General features: G+C 29.4%; 4 protein-coding genes and 1 long non-coding RNA gene across 7 annotated transcripts; 2 read left to right on the top strand and 3 right to left on the bottom strand.

Moving 5' to 3' along the window:
- The first annotated feature begins 669 nt into the window (after positions 1 to 669).
- Positions 670 to 6,615, top strand: LOC126842796 (uncharacterized). 3 transcript variants are annotated; one of them, XM_050579958.1, is made up of 6 exons: positions 670 to 1,058; positions 2,291 to 2,558; positions 3,349 to 3,522; positions 3,603 to 3,843; positions 4,322 to 4,615; positions 5,140 to 6,615. In XM_050579958.1, the coding sequence occupies exons 1-6, from the start codon at positions 868 to 870 to the stop codon at positions 5,352 to 5,354; spliced, it is 1,383 nt and encodes a 460-aa protein (XP_050435915.1). In that variant the 5' UTR covers positions 670 to 867; the 3' UTR covers positions 5,355 to 6,615. The 3 variants fall into 3 exon arrangements, with proteins under 3 accessions (XP_050435915.1, XP_050435917.1, XP_050435916.1); XM_050579960.1 differs by having other exon boundaries at positions 670 to 1,004; positions 2,330 to 2,558; positions 5,140 to 6,614; XM_050579959.1 differs by having other exon boundaries at positions 670 to 1,004; positions 5,140 to 6,612.
- Positions 6,616 to 7,635: 1,020 nt separating this feature from the next.
- Positions 7,636 to 8,817, top strand: LOC126842873 (cytochrome c oxidase assembly factor 5). Its single transcript, XM_050580077.1, has 3 exons — positions 7,636 to 7,913; positions 7,970 to 8,065; positions 8,587 to 8,817. The coding sequence occupies exons 1-3, from the start codon at positions 7,812 to 7,814 to the stop codon at positions 8,626 to 8,628; spliced, it is 240 nt and encodes a 79-aa protein (XP_050436034.1). The 5' UTR covers positions 7,636 to 7,811; the 3' UTR covers positions 8,629 to 8,817.
- A 44-nt stretch (positions 8,818 to 8,861) lies between these two features.
- Positions 8,862 to 10,856, bottom strand: LOC126842872 (cell cycle checkpoint protein RAD17). The gene has a single exon (XM_050580076.1). It carries the CDS (start codon positions 10,492 to 10,494, stop codon positions 9,067 to 9,069), a length of 1,428 nt encoding a protein of 475 aa, XP_050436033.1. The 5' UTR covers positions 10,495 to 10,856; the 3' UTR covers positions 8,862 to 9,066.
- A 945-nt stretch (positions 10,857 to 11,801) lies between these two features.
- LOC126843081 (RNA polymerase II subunit A C-terminal domain phosphatase SSU72) lies at positions 11,802 to 14,261 on the bottom strand. The gene is made up of 6 exons (XM_050580393.1): positions 14,013 to 14,261; positions 13,832 to 13,934; positions 13,147 to 13,290; positions 12,877 to 13,016; positions 12,423 to 12,541; positions 11,802 to 12,358 (listed from the first exon to the last, which is right to left on the bottom strand). The coding sequence occupies exons 2-6, from the start codon at positions 13,909 to 13,911 to the stop codon at positions 12,245 to 12,247; spliced, it is 597 nt and encodes a 198-aa protein (XP_050436350.1). The 5' UTR covers positions 13,912 to 13,934; positions 14,013 to 14,261; the 3' UTR covers positions 11,802 to 12,244.
- Positions 14,262 to 15,018: 757 nt separating this feature from the next.
- Positions 15,019 to 16,310, bottom strand: LOC126843622 (uncharacterized). Its single transcript, XR_007686453.1, has 4 exons — positions 16,189 to 16,310; positions 15,686 to 15,772; positions 15,416 to 15,597; positions 15,019 to 15,188 (listed from the first exon to the last, which is right to left on the bottom strand). It is a non-coding gene; the product is annotated as an uncharacterized LOC126843622 (long non-coding RNA).
- Between the last annotated feature and the right edge of the window lie 1,216 nt (positions 16,311 to 17,526).

The raw sequence follows: 17,526 nt of genomic DNA, 5'->3' as shown, positions 1-17,526 counted from the left end.
TCTATAAAATTGCAATTATTTTAGGAGAAAATGAGAGTCTTAACTTTAATGTATCACCCTGTACCTACTAAAAATGCAAAATTGTCTATCATATGGAAATCCTTCCCGTTTTTGGATGTATATTTAAGTATAGACATGGCCCGTGGGAATCGAATAATTCTGAAAACCAGGTCAAATAAAGTTTTTAAGAATAAAATCTAATAGTATATTCACATAAAATCAAATAAATGTTAAATATATATGATAAGATCAAACTGATTTTACTTAAACAGAATTTTTCATATGTGCAAAATACTTTTTTTTTGAATAGCACATAATTCTTGATTTTTCTATACAAGAGGCGAAATTATAGGACTCTGCGACGTAGTGTTGTAAAAATATAAATAAAAAAAAACAAATTGGTAGGTAGGTACTGCGTTGTTTGTTGTTGTTACAAGTTGTTACCAATAACTTGTTATCATTACCTAACGTTCGCTATGTGTGTGTATGTGTGTGTATACGTTTTGATAGAGACCAACGAAAAGGTTTATTACTTTTTATTACTTATTATTATTTCATAACTGTATGTTGGTTACGGGCGAATTGGCAAAAAGCTCTTCCCACAGGAGGCGCCAAAATGTATAAATAGCCGCGCTCTGTCTACGACGGATACTAGATTTTTGTCACACGCTCGTTCTAAAAACACACACACACACACAGTCGTGCAGTACCGTCTCTTCATCTCCAATACTTATACACAGTTATTATAATTATTATTGATGTACAAAATGAATAAAAGAAATCGCGTTGTGCCCTCGTCGAAAATTTCGTGACGTCCCGTCTGTTGACAAATATTATAAAAAAAAAAAAATCATCCCGGCTGTCACGATGAACATTTTGTTCAGGAAGAATTTCCAGACCGAAGGCACGTCCAAGGAGAGGAGCTACACCAGCAGCCTGGGCAGGAGGACGACTAGCGGAAATACGGGTGCGCTGGGGACCGTGCGAAGGACCAGAGAATCCAGGTTAGCAGCAGCTGTTTGCCGTTATTGTAACGACCATAATATAATGATATTGTTGTGCGTAGATTATAATAATGTGTACCTATATTATAGCGATAAGCCGATATCGACGGGGCAGGTGTGAAAACCGGTTTCGATTTCATTCCGAAAACCTCAATCGAGGACAGACATGGGAATCGTAACACGGTCAAATATGGCCAAGGTGCTAAGTCAGTGTTTTGGAACATTTTCAATCTATTAATGATACGATTAAAATATAAAAGCCAATTATCAATTATTACGAATGATGTGATCATTTAAAATCTACCATCGGAACTTCAATTGACAGCTGCTAGTTAAACACAATTGATTTATTTCCGAACTAAATAACATATTTTTTTTTCTCCTAATGTGGAAACTAATTTCCATAACTTTGACTCATGTGTATATTTCAAATGTGATTGGTAACATAATTGGATTTAGTGTTTATACTGTTGAGCGATATTAAAGGTCCAATTTATTTGAATGTCCAACGGGAATTGTGGCGAAATAACATTTCAAATTGAAAGTTAAAATATATCCCAATACGCTTTCGATTTAGTATCACAACTTATAAATTACAACTATTATAACAATATTGATAATAAAAATGATTGATTTATTTCACCTAATATTTTGGCGATTATTTTATTACCGAATAAATTGCTAAATTGTTTACCATTCAACTGATTGAGCATTTAGTGATCGATGACCAAGGCTGTTTTTAAATTGATCAGATTAATATTTATTTAATAAAATATTGTTTAAGGGAGTTTATTTAATTTTGTCAAATAATTTTACGCGATCAGTATTTTTCATAGTTAAATTTTAGCAACATATTAAACATATTAAAACAACATATTATCTAAATCCTTGGGTATTAACAAATTAAAATATGAGTACACAGTATGTAGAGTTTTTTTTACAATTTAAGTTATAGTAGATGTAATGCTTAGATACTTTATTTGACCGTGTTTAGATGGTTATTTGATTCTCGTGTCTGATTAGGGACAGTATACAATACGTTTCTTTTTGTACATACTATATTGTATCAACTGAATGTATAACTACATGATAACTTTTCTGTTAACTAAAGAACGTTAATTATAAAATAAGAAGTTACTAATAATAATTATGCCTTAAACACTTAAAACGAAAAATAGTTATACGAAAAGTATACGTCCGGTACTCTTTCCTGATGTACTTATAATTTATTATTACCAATTCAAAATCGTACGGTCTTCTTCGAATCTGATGTTATAACAATATAGATGTTCGGCGATGGTTGACGATCACACTTGCCCATTCAGGACACATATACTTCTGGGCCATGCCAACTTCCCGCAGGAGTTCGAAGACTTCGTCGGACCACCACTAATGGCAGCCCCCAAACAGACTTCAGCGGTTCCTTTGATTAGATGGATTAGAAGAAAACAATCGACCGGCAAAGCAGATTCCATTACGCACACACCACAATTCTCCAATGGTACCGGGACCTGTACAAACACCGCCGGTCCGACGAATACTATAGTCGATAAGGTGAGCCCACCATAGCTCATATAAATGCGCGATCATTTTTCGTCATGAAAAACGTTAAATTTGTAATAGTAAATTAATTAAAAATACAATTTAAAATTGGCGATAAGGTGGCGGTGTATCTCGCGGTTTTTTGCACTCTAATCATAGGGTAGGGCCGTCGAACCGAACCTACCCCTACTGGTTAAATTCCATTTTAGGACTGCATTCTAACCGATCAACTGAATAAATAGCTAACAGAGAGACCGAGCACCGTATCATTATTATATATTTAATAGTTTATAACACAGGTAATATTTGATCATATTATTGTACTTTGGTAATTTTCACTTACAATCATTATAATTACACCGTTTTACTCTCCATCGTTGCTTTGATTACAAACGTGCTTTATCGATTTATTTATTAATACGTTCATCCGTCCAATATACTAAGCCATAAGACATATCCACAATTCGATGTTTCTCCTCTCTCTCTTATGGACAAGGATATGTAACAGAACAAAACTTTATATTGTCTTATTAAATGATTAAGTATTATACTATATGTATACTTACAAATTCAAAAAACAAGGGTCACATTAGTTGGTTTACTGATTGATCATAAATTCACTCCATTTAAAAATGACGAGACTTAGTCGATGTCTCATGTCGGTCTCCAATTATAATCACAACCTCCACTACAATTCTTACGTTTTATTCATAATTTTTTTTATCGGTTAATGAAATTAAAAAATAGAATTGTATACAAGTGTAATAATTATAATATTATAAGCATCATTACTGTTGTTTAGGGTTGCAGAGGTCGCCACGGTTCATATTCAACGCCAAATATTCCGAATGGCATGAGCCCACATATGGCGTTGCAAGTCAGAAAGGTTGACTCTGCAAGTATAGCAAATTTAGATAAAGACTGTTTTATCATACCGATCGCCTACTTGGATAGGTTTCTTCCCGACGGTGTGAACGTACGAGACATTATAATCAATATGCTCGAGCTATATAATTATTCAACTATATTGAGAATAAAAAAATCTCTGCATTTCAGCTTCCGACCACTCCGGGTATAAACAAACCCAACGCTCTGAACATGGTCGAAGTGGATGACCCAAAGACCTGTCTGATGTTCCACATGATGACTACGCTGGAACCTATTGACCCTATTTTGGAATCTCCGTTATCCGACCCGATGGCCAGACAAACGGCTGCTGCTTGTTCGCTACTTACTGAAATTGCAGGCACCAAAGTGGCTTCGGAGGGCATGTTGTTGGCAAATTTAGAAAAAGACGGTAATGGTTTTCGACGATCATTATTATTTAATATTTTTGAACTTACCAGTTCAAGCCGCCTTAATGTTGAAATGTGGTATTTAATTATCTACCGATGTGGTATATACAACTCTTGATTCATTGGCTAGATTAGGTTAGGTTCTGGACCAGGCGAAGTGGCTGCGTTGTTTCTAAATCGCTGTCATGATGTATTAAGTATTAGTTCATTGGTCAGTTTGATTTTTAACACAAGTCACTTGCAGATAGCGTTTTACCCTGTCTGGAAAGTTATTAGAGTGTTAAAATCAAGAAATTCAACTTATGTCGTAAAATACCGGCCTATTTCTGGCCTACTCTTTCCCCTAATCTTTACTAGACCTACTCTCTTCATTGTTCGAAATTATTCATAATATATTATTACAATAAATTATCAGTGTGCGTATTTGACGAGACATTGAATTTAACATGTGAATTAACTCAAATGTTATGCATAGTGCAGCCATGTTCCCGTTCATTACCTACTACGTTTTGAATAAGTCGTCGGTGTCCAATCCACGGGAAGTGGCTGTCAACGTGAGGAATACCACATTGAAGAAGTTCGATCCTCGAGCCATAAAGCACACTACAGACCACACGTTTGATCTTTTTACCGAAGTGGCTAACATTGTTTGCCCACCAATTAGCCAGACCAAGAGACCAAGAGGTCCACACACGGCTTACATAATTTCAGTTTACAAAGTATTCGACGGTGACGACAGTGAGAAATTCGAAAAACACTGGCTCTATTGGACGGGTACGTATAACGTATACAGTTGGGCATCATTCAATTGAAAAAAAATAGTCGGTTTTTCGAAAATCATTATTTTATAATAAATACTCCACCTTTATAAAACGTATTTATGATGTAATGACAGAGGTAGAATGATAATTTTGGTAATAGAATAGTATCAAAAATGTAGGCAAGATGGTATGAGTGAGTTAGAAAAAGAATATGATTTAGACGGAGACAGACGGGTAATTGGAGGGAAATGAAACTGAGGGATAAGAGGGGAAAGAACCACTTGTATTGCTAGGCTTCACAGATAGTGTTATGAAGTTTCGGAAGAAAGAAAAGGAGAAGTTGAATGAGTACCAGTACAATTACTGGAATTCGTCAGGTGATCAACATGACATTATCCGAAATGCTAGCACGACCAGAGAACCCAAACGAATTTGATTTAATATTAAATTGTATATTTTATTAAAGTTTGCCCAAAGCCGAATGTATAATATTATGACAGCCAATATTAAAATGTCGGACGTGTTCATTCGATTCAGGTGCACGCATGATCTACAATTATTTACCGAAATCAGCTGGTCTCAGAAGAATAACATTGCATAAATCACAATCGAACGGCGACAAACAGTATGTGTTGATGTGTGAATGTGCCAATTTATTGCAGAACTTTACATCGGTCGCCAAACTACTGCCAGCTCTCAAAGCTAGATTGTGCGGTTGTACTGGAGTATATCGGTCTATATTTATAATTTAAATATTTCAATAATCTCTACATATCTCACCGTTTTTGTTCACTCGATGTCCAAAAACTATTCCTTGGGCATAAATTATGTTTTTAATGATAAACCATAAAACTATTCGAGTCGTATTATACTCGCGTTCCAAAAGAAAAAAAGATATATAATTATGGTGAAAATTAGAGATAAGAACGTTAAAGGGAACAGAAATCAAAACATAATTTTATGATAATAAAGACAAATACGCGTAGATACATTTACAATAAAATTGTTTTATTATGATTCGAAAAGCAGAATAAATATTTCCGATATTGGGCCTAAAAGGCCATTTTTATTGGTTTTTTTTAAATTAAATATAAACATTTTTATAATACATATAGGTACGTAACTAATTTTTTAGTAAATAAAAAAATCGCTATTTTGTCCCCTATAGAAAAGTATTAATTGTTAAACTTGTGTAAATCTCGTTACAAATTCAATAAACGCCTTACAGAAAGTGACATCTACGACAATAATTTTTTATTTCGATTAAACATTTACTATATAAACAAATACATTGAAAAGTTATGTAAATCGTATAAATCAGCAGCAATTTACTCTATTCTTATACCCTTATTGGCATACTTAAAATGCTTCCTAAAACAGTTTATATCAAAAACTGATTTTATTTTACTTCTATAATATGATTTTCTGTTCCTTTTAAGGATCTTATTGAGAAATATACTAGCAAGTAATAACTTTAACACATATATTATACATCGAGGTAAAACAATTTATGCTATTATATAAAGTGATAATCATTTTCTGGTATTACACGAAGAGATGTACCAACGTAAATTAATACTGTTTAGTGGGAGAAGGGGAAAGGATTTAAACTATTATAAACGTCGGGTTTCTATAAGACTTTGGTAAATTTAATGGTTCATTAATAATAGTTAATGAACCAATCAATCACGAGTTCCTATCTATTTGATGGATAAAGCACTACCTACTAAATGTTTTAAAGATCCGTTACATTTTTAATGGATTTTCATGGTACCCGATATAGTAGTTATTATTATTATTAATTATATTTGGAAATTCAGGAACAAGAATTATTTATACCACGTAGAAGAACTCTTATTTAAAAACGTCAATAAAAAAAAATATAATTTTGAATGTACTATTGTTTAAATTGTATAGTTTTTAAAAATAAAGTTTTGAATCAATATGGATACAAATTTGTTGAGATGTTGATTTTAACTTGAAAATGTCGGAAGTTTTTTAAAGTCTTAGATCTAAATTAGAAATAAGAAATAAGATTAAGAAAATCTTCTATTGTAAAATTTAGTTATATTACCATTTACTTGTACATAAAATTTGTATTTTTTCCAATTTATTTATTGTTTATTATGTTCTGTTTAGTACAAATATATTATCCGTAATGGAAATTGTTTTAAGCGAAATGAATTATAATTTTTTTTTTTTAGGCTTTAGTACAAACCTAATAATTATATTTGGTCTATCTACCACGCTATTCCATGAGGGCGTTACCCTTATTATACTTTTTTTATGTAAAAAAACATGGTCACGCAGATTGTTTTTGTTTAGACTTCTGAATAGTTTAAGAGTAGCCTATTATTAAATCTGAAAAATGTAATGTTTTTGAATACGTTTTTTATAATTTAAATATCCAAGTATTAGAGCTATTTAAATTTTTTTTCATAAAAAAATTAGAAAACCCTTTCAATTTATTAAAAATCTGCCAACGTACAGCCCTCAGAAATATTCTATTCTATATTATGAAAATGGGTGTTTTTGCTCTTAAACCATCATGGATAGATCATGTAGAACAGTTTATGAGTAGCAATGTTTAGGTTAGCAAAATATTTAAAAACGTTATTTTGACCGCTGTGATAATAAATAGAAAACACAATACTAATAATGAACCCTCGTTGCTGTACTAATAAATAATGTGCTTTTCTTTTCTTTATTTTTTCTTAAATATTGTCTCAACAAAACTCCTTACAAACAGTCAGCATGCAATCCCCTTAACACTACTAGCTACAAGTATTTTGACTGTTCTTTTCAAATGTATTTCTAGCCGCTTGTCAATAAGTTCAAGTACGAAAATTTGGTATTAAAATATTTCACGAATTCACCGAAAACAGCCGCGCACGCTATCAAATAACGTTGATGTTATCACACACAAACCACTGTTATCAGCTACATACCTATCTAGATAACCGTGGTGATAACGCACAGAAGATATTGTGTGATAACCATGATAGACTTAACAAATGGTGATAACAAATTTGAAGTTGTCGAGCCATCCGTAAAATTATTGTATTATGTAATTTTATTTTATTTTTATATGAATAGTAATAATTCATATTGTTATATTGGTGATAATATCTAACAGAAAGACAGGATTTCGATTCCTTCAACATTAATACAATTTAAAAATATTTTGAGTTATAATTATATTATTAAAAATGATGCGATACGATGAAGGCGTTCTTAAGGACAGTAGACCCTGTGCTGGTGTCAGAGCCGATTTAAAAATGTGTCTTTTGGTAACCGATTGCTGTAAAATTGTAAGTGTCGATAAAATAGTCCACTGAACAGATTTAAATTAATATTTTTCTATTAGGAAAAAAAAACTCCCAAACAGTGTTTATTAGAAAAAAAATGTCCTCCAGAATGTTTGGCTTTACAAAATACTTTTTTTGAATGCAAGAGATCTATTGTAAGTATAAAATCCAGTTATTTTAGTTTGATAAATTGATGAGAAAAAAAACTGTGTACTTTCAATAAAAATTGTTAAAAAAATCATGTAATAGAATTAAATGTTTTCTTTTGTGGTTATAATCACATAATAATAACTAAAAACAATAAGTATTATATATTTATAATACTTATTTTTACCTATTATTATTCAAGCAACTTAACTAACTCAATTAAAATTGTTTCATCTAATATTTTAATAAATTCATTATCGAAAAATGCATGTATAATTTCTAAATTGTATTATTATTAAAGTCAAACTATATAGTCTAAAACTAAAAGTCAAAATAGCGCACCTATCATTCGACTTTTTTAAAACAATTTTACTGTAATGAAATGAGAAATATTATTTATGTTTATTTGTTATAGCCAAATACTTTAACCCTAAATATAAATTTTAAGAAAAGGAATTTGTTTAATTTAAACATTAATATTGAGTTCTTTATTCTGTTTCATTGTTGTAACAATAACTTTATTTTTCAGTTGGATAACAGGCAAAGATTTCGTGGACGGAAGGGCTACTAACATTATGGATATGCTATTATGTATATATATTTTAGTTTGTCAATTATATTAAGCTAACACTTACTCAGTATGTTATTTTGCAATACATTTTATTTATACTGATTACAGTGTTTTTTTGTGTAAATAGTTTTAGATTGTTTATTATAAAGTATAAAAATAATAAATCAATGGAGAACAAAAATATAATGTAGTTACTAATTAAATATGAACTAATAATAATTTGTGTATAAATATCCATTAAAAGTTTAATAAGTATTTGCGAATATTTTTATAATTTTAACAATTAAATACTTTTTAAAGAAGTACATATTAGAAATCACAATAAATTACAAACGTTATATATTAATGTATTGCTGTACACAACAAACACAATTACCAAGAAAATTGAAAAAAAAAAAAACAAATATGTATAGTTTTTAAATAAGTAATATTAATTACTTATTTTTTTCTTTTAAAATTCCACATTTCGTTAGCAAATAATTTTTGTTCATCAGTTCCTAATTCTTTTACAAATGGAACGATATCCAATAATATATCTTTAGGTGATTCGTGTACGTCTCGAAACCATTGTCTGACATTTTTGTAGATTTCTACTTGATTGTTGTACTGAAAATGTTTTGGTTTCACAATCGATCTAAAAGACTTGACGGGTTTTTTATTAGCCAACATCAGTCCTCTAACAGCTACTGAAAGTGATGACAAACTTATTTCATATAACGATACACCAAACATGAAATTTGAACTCATGATGACATCAGCAGCGCTTATTGCATCCGCTCCTTCGCAAACGTCGCTTAAACTTGAAAAACGAGATAAATAGTTTTCTTGTAGAAAACCTAAAACTGTTGTAGGCTGCATGGCAAAATTTTCGGCAATATAATCTGGATTGTGGGTAAATTTGAATTTGAGAGGAGAATCAATCGTTTCTTTTTTTGGGTATATGACACGTCCGATAGAATGAAATAGATCGAGGTTTTCATCCTTGGAGTTGGAAGAACTCTTGATGACTTTGTTTTGAACATTCATACAAACAAAACTTAAATTTATGATAGATGACCTTAAGTCGCCATTAGTTTCGTCATATATATTGTTCAATTCCGATGAACTGGGTATTCTTATAAGTTTGTTGTGTTGCTGTTCGGCTTTAACTATTTGCCCAAGGACGGACAAAACTGATTTTCTAGTAATGGAATTAAACTTGATTTGTCTTATTTTTAATCTATCTACTACATCTCCGGGGAAAAGATCTCTTATAACTTTTTCATTATTTATGACAAACACAATTGGGAATTTCGAAGCAGAATTAAACCTTGACATGATGTCTTTAAATTCCTCGGGTTTATCTAAAAATATATTCGGGAGATCTTTAACCAACAGAAACTGTCCGTTGGAATCGCTGCATTTCAAACTTCTGTACCTAGTGGCGCCCCATATGAAGTCTTGAAATTTATCCTGTATATTTTCTTGATAATAACCGTCGCTACACTGGTCGTAAATAGCTCCGCACGACATTGGCGTAACCCATTCTAGACACATGAATCCACATTGTTTAGCGATTAAACGAACTGTTGTCGCTTTGGCACATCCTGAAGGACCAGTGACGAGTAAAAATTTATTACAAACTGAATTTTTTACGCTATCAAACCACTGTTTTACTTCTTTAATTTTACCAGAGTGCACGGCTAAATTACCAATTGTCTGCGGAGCATATTTTTCACACCAGGTGGACTTACAAACGTTTTTTTTCGAACATTGTCTTTTAGCATTTACGCCGGTTTTAGCTTTCTTGGCAACAGTTGGTTTGGGTATAACTGTGTTTTTTTCTTGGAAAAAAGGTTTAATCCATGCTTTTTTTTCAGGACTCATTTTCCAAATACCAACAACAATATTTAATTGAAATCAATAGACACTATAGTAATCGAAGTGGACTAATAACGCTAATGTGTGCAAGTAAAAAATATTTTATAAAAAAAAAAAAACTATTCATGATATCACAACCGGCAATATTTATGGTTTGTCTAAAAATTGTTATTGTAAAATATTTAATTTATATACGTTACATTATTGCGATCGGTGACTGGACCGTGTATAAATAATATTTTGCGTGGAATTTACTATTATTATTACCGGATGAAAATTTAAACGGTGACATGAAATAGAAATTAATTAATATACTATATTTCATAATACTTTTTTGAAATGTTTTCAGACTCAGTTTTTAATTATTAAATGTTGTTATCAAGTTTCTGCTTATCATATAATTATAGTTGATGATTAGAACAGATTTTTCACCTTAGATAATAAATTATTGTTTTTTATCGTTATCATCCATGATTTTTTACTTCGAGTATTAACTATTAATAATACACTTTTAATTTGTATTATTTACTTAATAATATGATGATATAAAATACCTAAATCTTCTCTGTGACTTTAGCAATTAATAGTCCAATTGCTTCCATTTTATAGTAAGGTATTTCTTAAAGATATTATTACAGATGTACAGTGAAAACCCAAAATAATTCATTAACCCTTTCCCCAGAATGGGTAGAAACTTTTTTTATTTCCCCTTTTCGATTGTGGTTAGGACTTATAGGCGCAATTTAAGGGGAGTTTAAATGTAATGCTTAGCACCTCTAGTTTTTTATTTAGCACCCCCAGCCCCAAATTGTACCATTAGTAATATGGAAAGGAGAATTTTTAGTGCTTAAGTACTCTCTCCTCTTTTTATGTTAGTGAAATTTCGTCCCTGTTAAAATAGGATACGAGGTAAAAAATTAGACTGTCCCGCTATTTTATTGAAAAAAATAATGATTATAAAACACATTTTTTGTAAATTCAGAATTGTCTAATAGTAACTAATATATGACACTTGTTAAGAGTTAGCAGTTAACTTAGCAAGCTATTCTTTAATACTAAAGATGTATCTTAAACTTAAGTTCAATTGAAAGTTAATCGAATGATACAGCAGTTATGATTGTTAAAGAAATTTGGCTTTAAGTAGTTTTTAAATTACGATTAAAACCAATGAAATTTAAAGAAAATTAATTTACAGTTTTGTTATATCAATTCAGGACGGATTTGTTCACATAGTCATTGAAGAGTATAATTATTAAAAAAATATATTAACAATAATGCCATAATATAGTTGAGATATAATTTTTATTGATTTATGTTGTTTGTGTACAATATATAGTTAATAATTTATAATATAATTGTTTATAACAATTAAAGTGTGGGTCTTGAACTGGAAGGAACAATTTTAAACAACATTATACTTAAAACTTGTATTATTTTATATTATACAAAACGAAAAACTGTTGTATACAGTTTACGCGTTACACGTTTGTATACACGTTCATCATTTATTATAATTATCATTAATAATAAGTGTGGCACAACCAATCGACACTAGTTACAAAAATTAATTTGTTTTACTCTTTACCCACTTAAAACATATTAGTTTTCATAATGCGATTGGAGTGACAATATTTGTCAACAAATATAATTTTAAATACATATCAATTTTTATAATAATAAAAAAAATTAGGTAAAAGTATTCCGAAGAGAATTCTAAAGAACATTAAAATCCTTGTTGTACCGAGCAAAATCCTTCTCAAACATATGACTGGTAAAAAAGTACACAATGAATGAGTGGCCGTTGACATTTTTCTTCATATTTAACTATTAGTTGGTCTATATCGTGGTCCAAATCTTCGCTTCGGGACAACTAAAACGGATCAAGTTATTATTAATATATATATTGAAATCAATCTGACGATTAAAACAATTACCAAAGTCACTAGTTCACAAATGAGAAATGCTCCGATAGTTGCTTCTTCGTGATTATCTTGAATGTCAATGTTAATTACATGAACTGGTAAATTGCCGAAACTTAAATTGTTGTCAAAATCTAAAACAAAATTATAAACAGCCATTGAATTTTCATACATAAATAATTTAAAAAGACATTATAATAAGTTAAGTATTCTCTATTGAGAATAATAATAATGATACAATAACTATTAACTGCTCACGTCTTTGAGTAAATCAAAAGATGTACGACTGCCACAAACTGATAGTACGTTCATCATCATATTTTTTTAAACAAAGTATAACATAAATGTTTTGCGTAAACATAAAAGACTGATTCTGTTGAACCTACTATTATCGAATAATTACATTTATGTAATAATAATAAATATTAATTTTCAACTGAGGAAAACACAGTAATACACAATTACTTACATTCAAGTACTTGATCATAAACTCTTTCTTCACAAGTAATGACCACAGTAAATTTATCGTTACATTGTTGAAACCTCTCGGGATGTTGTTTTATCCGTCGATTTCTGTCTAACATATTTAACAGACCATTTTGTGTGTAGCTATAGAATAGCAAATTAAGGCAAAAAGTACTCAAATAATTCAATGTAATACTAATGAGAAAAAAAGCACTAACTTGAAGCTGTAAGTCCCATTAGTTTTTTTTGGGGTTTAATAGTTGAAAAAGGATACTATGATTTATCTTTATTATAAAGATCTCTGTAAATTTCATCGTAAGAACATCCAAAATCATAAATATTCGGTTTATCAGGTGCTGTTCCTGGTAATTTTACTTTGTCACCTGTTCCAAACGATCTGACACTAAAACCTTTTTTGCTGAAAATAACAAAAAAACATTAAACATAAAGTAGTAATAAAAGCATAATTAACAGCAATGTGTAAAGTCATGCTGAGAAATCATACTGAATTAAAAGCTGGAATTTTTTAAAACTAAGTGAAAATCTTAATTATAGAATATTGATGCTGAACTGAATAGTAAAATATTCAACGCTTTTCAAAGCTAATGGGATATAGTGATATAAAGTTTGTATGATTTAGTAAAAGTAATTTAAAATAGAAAATGATAAAAATTAATAACTGTTGTGCCAAAATACTTTAAAACATACTTACAAACATTAAAATGATTTAACCTTAAAAGTTCTATTTCAAGATTTACGATGATTTCCTATACCAACAATTTGTTTTTAAGGTAAGTATTATTTTTTAAAATAAATGAAATAAAAAAATACCAACATAGTTATGACTTTTTATTAGGTACTATTATAACAATAATTAGTAGTAATATACTTTTAATTTGAAGTTAAATATTTATTTACACATTTATTGGAATATTATAAACCGTTACTTTAAATATTACCTTAGAAATGCATGCGCTTCCATACTTCTATTCATGTTGCTCGAACAAACTACAGCTATTTCAAACTTTCCAATCGACATAATTTAACCGGTTTTTCTATAATCTTGTATTATTATAGAGATAAAAATAGATTATTATAATATAAATTATATTAATTAATGTTCTTATAATTAATACTTACAGTTAAATTTTCAAAAACACAATCATTAAGCGATTAAACAAACAGATATAACTCAAATGTTTCAACCACTTATTTGTTGATTAACAAATAAAAGTAAAATAATACATATCAATTAACTAATACTTGATTAGCATAATACATAAGCGAATTGGCTTTTTAATTTTGAGATCATGTCACAGTAATATGTCTTTATACTATACTAATGTTTTAAAAAAAGTTATAAGCAACCGCCTGCCGGAAAGTAGTTATTTTTCCGTAGTGATTTTATAATATATAGATAGATTTAAATTCGCGATAAAAAATGATAAGCAACGTCTTATCAATGATGGTTAATGGTAACTATGGTAGACTATTAAATATTATACCATGGTAGTCCTGTATCACTTATAGTTTCCTTGGACAGTTTACTCGTACACCGCTGTTTGAATATAATTAGAATTTTTTATTTCTTACATAAGGTAGAGGCTATACTCAGATTTCAAAATTCCTTGTTTTTTTCATTTGTTAACTACCTAATTTAAAAAAAAGAATGAGGTGCAGTCAAATAATGATTTTTGAAATTGTTCTAAGTCAGTCCAAGATGAATGATAAAATAAGAACACATTAAATTTACATTAAAAATTAGAATCAGGTGTCAAATATAAAAGTTGAAGTCGTAGGAAGGTCGAGAATTCATCTCGCACATGTTTTAGGCTATTAAACGTTTGGAAAAATTGTAAAAAGTTATCACTTATTACGGATACTGACAAAAAAAAACATACTTAATTATTGTTTTAAATGTCTAACAATTAATTAGTGCTAAAAACCTATCTTTGTTTAATTTAGAACGCAAGTAACAAATTTATATTTAGGTATGATAAAAGAACACATCGCTGTAAAATCAATACCTTCTCAGCTTCGCATTGAAGCTAAAAAAGTCAATATTTATTTAAATAAATTATTGACGGAAAAGCTACAATATTTTAGTGCTACTATTTCTTCTATAATGTAGCTTTACTATTTTAATAATATATGAAATTTGTTGTACATGTTTTATACTATAACCGGGCCAAATAATTTGTTTGCGTTGTAAACAATCAATGACCTTTTAACTGCATTTAGTTCTTCGACGACTGCCCTAAGTCGTAACTTCAACAAAATATTTTCTTTTTCAATAAGGTACACCTTCAAAGCCATCTAAAACAAACGAATAACGATGCCATAAGAAATGTATGGTACGCAGTAAATAATAATTAAGACATATTATAGGTATCGTTTTTATTGTTACATTAAAAAACAAACAATTTTGAGAAGCTGAACCCTCCACGGCCATCCTATTTTCGCTTTTGGTGGCTTTTACCATAAATTATGAACTATAGACTCAAATAGTAGGGTTAGGTGAAATGATTTTAATAAGGGCTCACTTCATTTTCTCTCCTACGTTTTGCTTCTCTTGATTTTTTCGCTGCTATATTGTTTCTCATCCTTCGTTCGTAATACTTGGCGTCTTTTTTTTCACGTGGAGTGATTGTCTTCAAACGCCTATGCTGTGCCTCAGTTTCGAACAAATTACACTTTTCGGACATCCCTAGCCATGCATGGTCCTCTAAAAGTATGTATTTGTTGAAATCAAACACATCATTTTTTTAAAAATATAGCTAAATATAACATTATAAAAATAATAATTATAATACCCTCTTTGTTACTGAAACAGCACGAAAGAAAATCTGAGCGTAAGTGATTATGGTTTAAAATCAAAGAATCCATCCGGCGAAGCTTCACTGTAAAATGCGCATCCTTTACTAAAAATAGTCTTAACAAATATTTATAATTACAGTGTGTAGTGGCATTGTTTAAAATAAAACTGTAAAACTTGTAGAATGAAGTTTAGTCAGTATCATAATTCATAAATCCTATATAAAGTGTCTGTGATCATTTAAAAATACATGTTACTGTCATTTGACCGAAAGAAAAGTGAAACATATAATTTTACAAATTACAGTAGAGAATTTAAAAGTTTTCGAAAAAAAAAGTGATTTTCAACAACACAATCAAGATTGCAAAGATAATTTTTTATGTATGTCCCTTGTCCCGTCTTCTTTTGTAAAGTACTCGGACAACAATAATTCTCCAAAATCTACTATCTTGTCTTATCTCAGGAAATGTAAAAATTAACCGAAAAATAATCTATTCTTACCTGTGGAAGTAACAAACTGCCGTAAAGCTAACGTTAAAACGATTACTTGGTAAGTTCGCAGTGATTTTTACGATGTAGGTTCAAGAACGAATGTTAGCAGCGTTAACTGAAGCAGTGGTATATTTTTCGTTTGGAAACTATTTTATGATTTTTTATACTTAAAAAAAATGTACATTTAATTACACTTGTCTGCTTTTATTACTCGTGTGTATTATTATTATGCTTATATTAGCTGTTTGTGACTCGTTTATCACTTTACCTCGTGCCTTGCACGCGATTTATCAGTTGTGAAACCAAACACCATAATCATTTGTAATATTGTCTAAACTCTAAATTACCTTCAATAGGGGTTAGTTATTATTGTAATTTACTATTTTTTATAATGTTATTATTTTAATAATAATTTACCTGGGGTGAAAAAACTGAATACACGCAAATCAATGAAACATAGTATAATATAAAAAAAAAAACGTTTAAACAATATTTATTTACTTTATTTTATAAAAAATACAAGTTCAAAAGTACATAATAGCTTAGGTTATATAATTTGTAGGAAAAATAAGTTGATAAATATTATTAGAACGATAGTATTATTATGACTTAGTGTAGCAAGACTTCAGGGGACGCTAGACACTCGTAATTTGAGGCGTTTAAATTAAAAACTAGCCAAAACAGTTATTTTTAGTTTTTGGTAGTTTTACATTTTCGGAAAAATTTAGGTAATAGTACTATAATAATAGTAATAGTAATATTATAGGTTATTTACGTGGATTTTTGTTGTTGGATTCTAATGTGCAATTTATATAAAACATTTTTTTAAAAAAATTTCAATAACTTCTAAAAAAGTCAAGTATTAAATCACCGTACAAACAAATGCTTATGATATATACACTGTATAATGGAACACTGTAATTTTGGCTTTAAATTAAAATTCTTCGAAAAAATTGCCGATTTCTTAATAAATAGAGCATCATCTTATGTTTAATCCATAAATATATATATATATTTGTTGTTACTCGCTTATAAGATGTTACAGCCAAGATATGGAGTTCAATAAGTGTAATGTAATTATCGTTTTATATTTATTTATTGATTATTGATGTAAAATGTTTTCATTAAATTGTTTTACTAATACCATATTTTTTTTTTCGTTTTATTTTAACTCTAATGTCATTTTTAAAATTAAATAACTATATCGACTCTCGCAAGAATTTTAATTGACTTTTTTTTATTAAAAAGCTAATAAAACATTATTGACACTAAGCATTATTGTATTTATAGGGTTAGACCTTTATAGTAAATAGTGATTGTGTTATTTACGAAATTCGTAAAATTGAT

The sequence above is a fragment of the Adelges cooleyi genome, unplaced genomic scaffold (genome assembly GCF_023614345.1).
Source record: "Adelges cooleyi isolate 19-005CV unplaced genomic scaffold, UGA_ACOO_1.1 ACOO_flye_CR_arks_rails_tigmint_CR_PRNA_574, whole genome shotgun sequence".
Taxonomy (NCBI): Eukaryota; Metazoa; Arthropoda; class Insecta; order Hemiptera; family Adelgidae; genus Adelges; species Adelges cooleyi.
This window is presented reverse-complemented; position numbering and strand designations above follow the sequence as displayed.

Excerpts from the sequence above, each read along its gene's own strand:
- LOC126842873 (XM_050580077.1), top strand. The coding sequence starts at position 7,812 with ATGATGCGATACGATGAAGGCGTTCTTAAGGACAGTAGACCCTGTGCT. Across the intron at positions 7,914-7,969 it reads TAACCGATTGCTGTAAAATT|GAAAAAAAAACTCCCAAACA; the intron begins GTAAGTGTCGAT and ends TTTTTCTATTAG. Across the intron at positions 8,066-8,586 it reads TTGAATGCAAGAGATCTATT|TTGGATAACAGGCAAAGATT; the intron begins GTAAGTATAAAA and ends TTTATTTTTCAG.
- LOC126842796 (XM_050579958.1), top strand. The coding sequence starts at position 868 with ATGAACATTTTGTTCAGGAAGAATTTCCAGACCGAAGGCACGTCCAAG. Across the intron at positions 1,059-2,290 it reads CATAATATAATGATATTGTT|ATGTTCGGCGATGGTTGACG; the intron begins GTGCGTAGATTA and ends ATAACAATATAG. Across the intron at positions 3,844-4,321 it reads GGCAAATTTAGAAAAAGACG|CCATGTTCCCGTTCATTACC; the intron begins GTAATGGTTTTC and ends TGCATAGTGCAG.
- LOC126843081 (XM_050580393.1), bottom strand. The coding sequence starts at position 13,911 with ATGTCGATTGGAAAGTTTGAAATAGCTGTAGTTTGTTCGAGCAACATG. Across the intron at positions 13,291-13,831 it reads GAAGCGCATGCATTTCTAAG|CAAAAAAGGTTTTAGTGTCA; the intron begins GTAATATTTAAA and ends TGTTATTTTCAG. Across the intron at positions 12,542-12,876 it reads TTATGATCAAGTACTTGAAT|ATTTTGACAACAATTTAAGT; the intron begins GTAAGTAATTGT and ends ATTTTGTTTTAG.
- LOC126842872 (XM_050580076.1), bottom strand. The coding sequence starts at position 10,494 with ATGAGTCCTGAAAAAAAAGCATGGATTAAACCTTTTTTCCAAGAAAAA.